Genomic DNA, 9,360 nt, shown 5'->3' with positions numbered 1-9,360 from the left:
CGTGCAGTCCATGTTGTTGGAAACGGCTTGAGCATGGGTGGGGTGTCGGTCGGCCTGGGCTCGGTGCACATGTCGTCACTCACCATCGGGCTTCGGAATGTACGGAATACACAGATGTGGCCCCCGCTATAACTTAATACGGCTTCCATTTACGGCGGTGCAAGGGAACGGCCCCACTTTAGGACTTGGTTAGCTCGAGTCAGAACTTCCTTCGGAAGCTCTTTCTCTCCTTGTGAACTGTCGCTTTATCCAAGTCGCACTCGACCTTGCTCGTGCCCTTGTACCGTCACAACGAGAGACTTTTAATTTTCTACTCAAGGAGTGGAATAATATAAAACTAAATACTTTATTATAATACTTCTACGTGCTAGGTAGCAGTATAGCAGTAGCTGTTGCCTTGAATGAGCGACTTGACATTGACATGATCTCTGCCCTCTTCCCTGGATGTCTGGCTGCTTCCCTTTCTTTTAGCCCAATCTGTACATCTCTTCCTTTCTATCTCGCTCTATTGATACCTTCATGACATAGCATTACCCCCAAGTTTAAATACATAAACTATAAGAGACAACTAGACAGAGGACACCAACCATAGCCTCGCAGCCACACATAACTGGAGCGTCATGGCCGGAAAAGCCCTTTTAGACAAGCCTTGAACGGACAGCGCGAATAAAACACCCAAGCTTATGGCCGCAAGGCGTATGCAATGACCCTAGAAGCCAGCTTAAGATTCGGAGGAAGCAGACGCTAGATCCAAGAGCACATGTCGGACAACAACGTAGTTAGGCCAGAGCTAGTTGATTGATCAATCAGCTAGTTTTATACTAAATCTAAAGGCTAAAAGAGTGACAAAAACAAGTTGACAACTAAAAGGGTATCTATATATAAGGCTAAGCGCATATATATAAATACCCTTTAAAAAAAAAAAAAAAAAAAAGAAAAAAAAAACAGTACAAAGCGTGTGGTTTAAAAAAGAAAAACATGGATACACCTCATTTTTCCCCCCTGCCCTGCCTTGGCATTTCTTCTCCACCATCTTCGTATCCTGTTCGAGGAGTACGCGATGAAATGGGTTGTCTAGGAAGCACGTCGCCTTGAGCTGTTTTCCGAACCCTATCGGATCGCCACACCTGGAAGCTCTGCCATATATATCAGAGGCAATGGCTAAATCTTCAAAGCTCAAGTCCTGCGCCTGAAGCGGCATTGGCGGTCGTGCACCACGTCTTCTCACCCGAGTCGTATCTGATGGTGAAGTTCGTATTCACAGGCAATTTGGCCATTACCCCAGCAAAAGTCGCATAGTTGTTGCTGAGGTACGCCGGGTGAACTACCGCAAGCACAGGGCTTCAAGGGACGTTTTATTAGAGACTTCCCGCAGTCCCAACATTTGCAATTCTCGAAGTGCTCAAACAGCTCCTGAAAATCGCGCTTTTCCACATGACATTGCGGACATATTACAGATCCTCTTGTCCTGAGGAAAATAGAGCGATGAGGCCGCGCCTGATATGGAGGCATGAGAACGAATTGCCGGTTAGAGAAACCGTCCCTAGTACTTGCCTTGACGTTAGTAATGGCTTTTGATGTATAGTGTCAAGCCTGAGGGACATACCTCGCATTATTTTGTCCTTGCTGTTCCATGACGAGGGCCTTGATGAGTGGTATTGTATTTATCTTTTGAGGAGGACGGGGCTTTGGGTCTTGCTGAGTAGAAGAGTGTAGGGATCCGCGAGACGGGAGGGAGGGAGGGAGCACATAGCTCTTTATATAGGGCATGAAATGCTAGATTCACTAAACTCACAGGTGGCCAAGTCGAAAGTGCACAGGGTTTGTTTTTGCCAGTGCCTCATCGTTAGTCGCCGCCTGTGTCTGTGATCTCAAGAATGAGTTAATACCTGTCATTTTCGTTTTGTATCTTTTGATTTCTTTGATCTGAAAGGAAGCGCTGATGAAGAACCTCGAGATATGTGCGTGTGTAGCGAGTATGGTATCTGTCGTCTTCGTGCGCTGAGGGTTTTGCAGATGGTCCTGAAAAGCCTCGAGGCATCTGGGGAACACGTAGCTTTTTATGTCAAGTGAGTGCTGACATGACTGAACTACTCGTGTATAGAGTCTGAAATATCGTTTTGTTCTGCCGCTGTCCTGTCACTATTCTATGCCCCAACTATTCTATGCCCCAAAGGCGCTCTGAACTGTTCACAAAAGCCCAGAACAAACGAAAAGGTTGCGCAAGGAGGCTTTTAGATTCGTCATGTGGAGAATCTACCGGCATGTACATGAACACAGAGATTTACTTCCAGTACGAAGCCCTTGCATGAGGCGTCTGAAGTTTTGAACAGGTCAACCACACTGATGCATCACCCACCGAAGGAACTCAACTTCTACGCTAGATCTGACGGCGTACATATTCACGCATCTTTTTGGTATTACGAACAAGTTATGTACAGATGATTGTTCACCACGACTTCGTTGCGCCTTTCAAAGTCTCAACCCCTTAGCTGCGTCATCGTCCCTCGGGCTAGCGTATCAACAAAAAACAATGGACGCCTCGAATATATTCTTTTAGGCGCCGGGATAATGAGGCGATGCATTTAATATCTGGTCTTCAGCGCTATTCCAATACCAGCCAAGAACGCTAAGAATGCATATTCTGCTAGTTACTCAATATACTTTCACAGAACCGTCAGGGGATCCGTATCTCCAGGGCTCTTTTTGATATGACAGGACCCAGCTGTCAACGACACATCAACGTACGGTGAGAGAAGGCATATAGGTTAGTGTGTATGGGGGAAGGAGCTAATACTACTACTTATTTTATTCATGTCAATTGCCAAGCCTATAACCAACGTACTCTTTTACCACGGGTACCAGAAAAGTCGCAAGTTTTCGGCGGACTTTGAAGCTTTACTTTACGGCCAGTTTTATCGAAGCAGCTACAAGTTCTATGGGCTTTCCTAGAGCGCCTTTTCCCCCACTGAACCTTTGTAAAACCCTACGGCGGGCTTGCGACATCAACATTATGACAAGATACAACGGTAATGTTTAACATGGGTGGATAAAAAAAGAATTGTATTTATTTTCTACGAGGTCACAGAAGAATTTTCCGGATCGATTTGATTAGTTCCTAGGGATCGTGCCCATGTACATCGTGTGACAGGCAAGGGGAAAGCCACAATAAGCTTCTATCGTCAGGATCACGCATTTCATACGCAAGACGCAGGCGAAGCTCCCAGTTCCGGAATCACAAAACTGTTGAGCCGCCTGCCTCGGGATGTGATTAATGTAACATTGTAGGAACCAATCTCTTCACCTGAAAGAAAAGACAACCGCCGTCCTAGGTTCGAGCCTCTCAATGCACATTGTTATCATTCGTATTAAATACTCTACTTATCTATCTATTTCGGGTTAGGAAAACCCTTAAACCGGGGAGAAAAACCTCATCTCCTCTCTTAGATCCCGCCCTATCTCCGGGCCCGCATAGTAGCGTCATCGCTATTATTGCTGGTCATTCTCTCCTACATCCAAGGGCTTTGGGTTTAGTCTTGGGGCGACGACCAACGATGGAAGAATGTGTGAATTCTTTCTCTCCTTCCAAGGAGACTAAGTGAATATCGGAGGGACAGGTATACTTCCCGGTCCCTTTGCACGTCTCGCAGGACAGATGTGCAATGGGCGCGGCCCCCTCAGGCTTAAAAACGCATCTACAATCCAGCACAATGCCATGCCCCAGAACTCCACCACACACACCACACGTGCAGGTGTATATGTGTCTATCTGCGTCATCGAACTCTTCAAACAGACGTCCGCATGAACGGCATAGGAAACGTGGTGGGCTCCAAAAGACAGAAATTTCAAATCGCGAGCAGAGTTTGAAGTGACTCTCCATGTCTTCAACTTCGCGTTGACAGCGAATGCAAGTTCCTCTAAACGACCGCCTTCGCATCGACTACAACAAAATCAGATTCACCAAGCAAGACGTCAAGGCATTCTGTTGAACTGTAAAGAGCGCCAAGTCCAATTCCAAAGACGAAACTAGCGAGAAGTGAATCGGCTTCAAGTCTGTGCTAAAAATCGCCAACATTGTTTTGATAACCTCCTGGACACTGCTCGTTCAAGCAGCTCGACAGGATTCATCCTGGCCTCGCAATGATTGCACAACAATGGGATGATGAGCCTGTGAATTCGCCTTCCGGGTTCACTGTAATCCTGATACACATCCATGGCCAATGCGTTGAAGTATTATGCAAAGAAATGTTTTACCCCGCATCACCGTCATTTTTAAGGCGCTCAACAGACTCTTACGAAATGCGACGTCCGAAGAGGGCTCTGGTGTGATATGCGAACTTCTTGACTTTTATTTTCCCTTGACAGAAGGGATCGCTCTGATCATCGCTTTGACACGCTCTCCGCGGATACAGGTGGATTCTAATGATATATTGTTTGCAAATCCCATTTTTGAGAAAGCTTCCAATGTGTGTTGTTCTGCTAGCCTTTTCCGCGGAAGAAATTGCTCAAATCAACACCCTTGTTACCATATTTCTAAACGGCCCGTATAAGCAAGGGATTCGAATTGGGGAAAGAGCAATACGACCTACAGCCAGCCAATATGAGTGATCTATCTCTCATTTGGTCAGCTTGGCTATTGTTTTTAGAGTGCACATCTGGTGTTATACTCACAATTTTCTCATTCCTCCAACTGACCAAATTCTATATTAGCAAGTACAGAGTAAATCGTGTCATCCAGCAAACCTACGAGTCTCTTATATGTGTCCTACGTAGTATGTCAGAAAGTGTTCAATCATGTCCATGTCCTGTTGATTGTCCATACCTGGGTGACGTCTGTGGCACCCTATAAGACTGAGCCCAAGTGCGCCCGTGTAAAAGAGTAACCTGTGGACTTACCTCCTCTTCGGCATCGGCAATCTAAGCACTTATTAGCCAATATTGCTCACAATGAAAAGTCAGGTCGACGCACGCGAGCCTTCTTCTCCGCTTCCTATAGACGAACAGTAAGCCAATATAAACCGTGATTTATCCCAGGTGAAAGTAACCTACCGCGGCTTCCTGGCATGCAGCCTTGGATTTGACAGGAAGACATTAGCATTTCTCCCCACGATAACTAGTGCCAGCAGGTCTTGATCAAATCTCACTTGGTGCTTTGCTTTGAGGGACTAAGAGCGAGTCAGGATATGCAAACAAAACACTCATAACCAAGTCACTACTTACGGCAATTTCAGTCGCTTGGGACTAAAGGGTTCGTGTCAATAGTCCAAGACTCCTCGACTTTGCAATGCGCTAGCAGTGTCAACAGTAACCTACCTTGGCTATGTCGAGAAGATTCTAAGGCAAATTAGTTGGGCAGTTTGGATTGCGAAAGAGAAAAGAATACCAACATCTCGTTTGTTCCTCCAAAACTTCAGTAGGGACATATCAGCAGGATGGTCTCGCACGAATTGCATTCTAGAAACTCACTTGAGCGGAGCCCTAGGAGAAACGTTAGAGTAGGGGCTACTTTCTCGTATCCTAGGGTGCGACATACCACGGGAACCGACAACTGAGTAGTTAAATAGGAAGGCAGTCAGCACATCTGGATGCTCGGGATATGTCATGAGCACTCACGCCTCCCTCTTCCTATTTTTTGGAGTTAGCGCGATAGATAAACATGAATAAAAAAGCTTGGTTTAATAAGAATAATACGCACTGCTGGCCTTTGCCAGCACTTTTCTGGGGCGTGGCCCCCTTTTCCACAGTGGCGACACTACAAGACGTTTGTCAGCAGGTAGCGTAGTCGAAGCGTAACGTAGTCTCTTTTTGTTTGGGATTCTAATTCATAGTTAGCAAGATCAACCAATGTACAATCAGAGGAATACATACGCTTCTTCACCCGATTTTTATCTTGATTGATTCTTCGCGTTAGTATGGAAACGACATCGATGATGAGCGCAAGACAACATACTGTGGTGCTTGCCATCGGCTAAAAAGGTAAGTGTTAGTCTTCCAGTCTAAAAACCCATCGTGAAGAATGATGCGGATACATCTGTCAATAGTGGCTGGGAGGATGCGTTCTGCTGGCAGGTTTCACATACCGGGCTTCGTCGGTGCCACTTTCGAGGGGAAAATGTCAATTGGAGCTTCTGTACACGACGAGAGGAGCACCTACTGACTACCGATGTGTATCTTTCCAAGTGAGGTGCTTGAATTAGAGAAGATTCTATATGTGGGGTCGGAAAATTGTATTCTTACTTCGAGCTTTAGATTTGGTCGTGGGAGAGAATAGTTAGGGCTGTCCTTGCAGAATGAAAATGGTGCTGGGCAGATTCTTACATCGAAGTTTTGGTCTGGTCGTGAGAGAGAATCGTTAGGGCTGTCCTTGCAGAATGAAAATGGTGCTGGGCAGACTCTTACATCGAAGTTTTGGTCTGGTCGTGAGAGAGAATCGTTAGGGCTGTCATTGCAGAATGGAAATGGTGCTTGGACAAAAGAAAAACTTACTAGAGTCTTTTTTCAAGTCTTGATTGACAGGTAACCTATGTCAGCAGCTGCACTCATCATCTAAAACGTGGACAGTGCCATTCACATACAGAACGAAGCTGGGGATGGATGATGCAAAAATTGGGCATTGAACGAGATGGGCAAAAATAATGTAGACCACCAGGTAGTGAAGTCCAATGGCACAATTGATGGGAAACGGGGTCTGGTGGCTCTTGCCTGTTATGTACGTCCTGCGAACTGGCAGGCCTTCCCAGTTCTCCCAGTGTCTTCCCAACTGCCATCAATTGATGCCCTTCTGTTTTTTTCTGTTTCGTTCTGCTAATCTCTATTTTCTCTTCAAGTGCTCGCAAACATACACAATTGGAAAATTTTCGAAATTCCCATTCAGCAACAAAGCTATTCCGTTTCTTGCACGTTTCAATACCCAATATGCCAGACCGAACTTTACAGTACGGCCAGCACCCACTTTAGACACTTTGATGATGCCGAGGCCACAGGACAACAAGAGACTGAAGTCCGGGGAGCTCAAATATGTGGCATGGAATTTTTTACCGCTACCAACGACCAAAGGGACAATCGAGTATCGACAGCCTCCTCATGTGAACGAGTTCTGGGAGATCCAATACTGGATTCAGTGGACCCTGTCACTCTTCTTTCGTGGCCTACACTTCAAGCAATAGCATTCAAGACTGATTTTTTTTTCGTCACAGAAGTGTATCATGCCCAGCATCTGTTTGCCTTCCAGAATGGCCAGAGCACCAGGACAGCATTGCGCTGATCTTTTGGAGGGCAGTGGTTTTTTACCTTCCTGTTATCCCACGAGGGCCAATTTATTTAGATGGCAAGACAGAGGTTTTCCACACCTTTTCCTTCGAAAGAAGGTTTTATTCGCCCGGTCACCATTTATTCTCTTTTTTGAGATTGGGACACTGGGATATAGCATAGCGCTAGTCCTCAGAAGGGCAATTTTATTTTTCCTCTTTGTTTGAGGTTTTTTTTTTTTTTTTTACATACGCCTCGTCACCACTTATCTCTTTTTCGAGATTGGGACACCAGGATATAGCCTTGTGCTAGTCCTCGGAAGGGCACTTCCCGCACTTGAGCATAGATTAATAAATTTCTTCTGGCTGCGGAGTAATTGCATCATATATTTTTGTCTCCCTACCGTGTCGCGAAGTGAAGACAATTCCCTTGCGCCTGGGCCTACATTTGTGAGGCCGTAAGCTTGCTAGATGTGCTTTCACTGTGCCTTTAGAGTGTCTTTGTTTTGTGACTTTTCAAATGCCCTTCTTAGTTCCACGAGCCTTTGCTCCACGAGCCTTTGCTCCACGAGCCTTTGTTCCACGAACCTTTACTCCACGAGCCGCTGCTTCCCTTTGTCTGAATATTTTTTCTTGTATGCGATCGTTCCTTTCACGTACCTCCTGAAGAGTGGTAGTTGGTAGACAGCACTGAGCGAAGTATGGCTCTCTTTGATGATAGCCCTTACGCTGTAGATCAACATGTGCATGTTTCCTGTCCAAATCTATTTTCCTAGCAGAAGTAAAGTACGGCAACGCTGCGGTACTACCTGGACGTCCTGCAAACCAGTCCCATATAGTCTCTGGTACTGGGGTCGTTCCGCGTTTTAGTAAGCTGCGTTGAATATCAACAGGACTAGTAGATAATCCTAATTCCTGAAAAACCGTAGCTAAAAGGCTTTTATACGTGTAGATCCCCGGTACAGGTCTGTCACTCATTACCAAGGCAAACGGATGCGCTAGGGATTGGATCCGCCCTGTTGACCAAGGAATTGATATGTAATTTAGAAGAACGGGCCTAAAGGACCCCGCAAGCCTATGGCGGAGAATTTCTTCGGCTGATGCAGGCAAACGAATAAATGATACCTCGCGATTCCGCTCCAGCTGACCTTGGAGACGGATATATTCGGAATACAAGCGCTTTGAGCCGTGTGCTCGGTCAAAGCGACGCTGGACGTGGCGGGCAGTATAGATCTGGAAGGGATGTAACGGCTTTAGTATTGCTTCTAGAACTTCAACCGAGTTTAGTGGTGCTTCAATAATCCACGGAATGGTAGGCATCCCTTGAAGCGGTTCGGCCACTGGCATGACGGGAATTTCGAGTTGCATTGTAGATGCACTCTCAAAAATCAAGCGATAGCGATCATATGACTGGCCCAGGTCGAAAGTCGATTGTAGGGGCAGCTTGTCGTCGGATACAGGTTTTTGAACGGGAGGAAGCTCCCTATATTCTTCTGCGGGAACTTGGAGGGCTCGGGCGACTCGTTCTTGTTCCCTCTGGCGCCTGCGCTTGACGACTGCAATCACTCTTTCGATCACTTCGTCCCTTTGTGCTTCGGCCATGATGTCGCACGGATTTGGTCTGGTAGAAGAGGAGACAATTCAGGGGAGAAGATTTGAGAGGCAGAGTGGGGGTTATTGATAGACATAGACATGGAAAAATTAACCAGTTGACCGTGCCTTTTTATACGAGTCGCGGGGTAATATTAACTTTTAGACTATGAATACTAAATCACGTTACCATCAACCTAGATAGGTGAACCCAAGCTATTTATTACTCGTGCCCGCCCTACTTTTAGTTCGGCTTGCAAAGCCCTCACTATCTAAGATGGTGCTCGACACTAAGGCGGGCTGGACACTAAGGCGGGCTGGACACTAAGGCGGGCTGGACACTAAAGCGGGCTAGTAAGGTATAAAATTAATAAATATTATAATTAAATAATTAAATAAGATATATAGTACTTATAGAATAAATAAAAATATATTTTATAATAAAGTAGTTATAAAATAATTTTAAATATTTTATATATATTATTATTTTAATTTCTAAATTTTAATAAAAATTATTATTAAA

General features: G+C 45.5%; 2 protein-coding genes across 2 annotated transcripts; both read right to left on the bottom strand.

The window, feature by feature from the left end:
* Positions 1 to 4,585: 4,585 nt before the first annotated feature.
* MAM_01780 (uncharacterized protein) lies at positions 4,586 to 5,603 on the bottom strand (the record flags this gene model as incomplete). Its single annotated transcript, XM_040820579.1, has 13 exons — positions 4,586 to 4,609; positions 4,672 to 4,701; positions 4,748 to 4,765; positions 4,823 to 4,843; positions 4,897 to 4,917; positions 4,970 to 4,990; positions 5,050 to 5,070; positions 5,145 to 5,165; positions 5,221 to 5,241; positions 5,314 to 5,334; positions 5,384 to 5,400; positions 5,467 to 5,478; positions 5,534 to 5,603. 13 exons carry the CDS (start codon positions 5,601 to 5,603, stop codon positions 4,586 to 4,588), a joined length of 318 nt encoding a protein of 105 aa, XP_040680922.1.
* Positions 5,604 to 7,763: 2,160 nt separating this feature from the next.
* On the bottom strand, positions 7,764 to 8,849 carry MAM_01779 (uncharacterized protein; the record flags this gene model as incomplete). Its single annotated transcript, XM_040820578.1, has 3 exons — positions 7,764 to 7,866; positions 7,908 to 8,011; positions 8,373 to 8,849. The coding sequence occupies 3 exons, from the start codon at positions 8,847 to 8,849 to the stop codon at positions 7,764 to 7,766; spliced, it is 684 nt and encodes a 227-aa protein (XP_040680921.1).
* Between the last annotated feature and the right edge of the window lie 511 nt (positions 8,850 to 9,360).

Source organism: Metarhizium album (assembly GCF_000804445.1).
Source record: "Metarhizium album ARSEF 1941 chromosome Unknown scaffold_3, whole genome shotgun sequence".
NCBI classification, from domain to species: Eukaryota; Fungi; Ascomycota; class Sordariomycetes; order Hypocreales; family Clavicipitaceae; genus Metarhizium; species Metarhizium album.
This window is presented reverse-complemented; position numbering and strand designations above follow the sequence as displayed.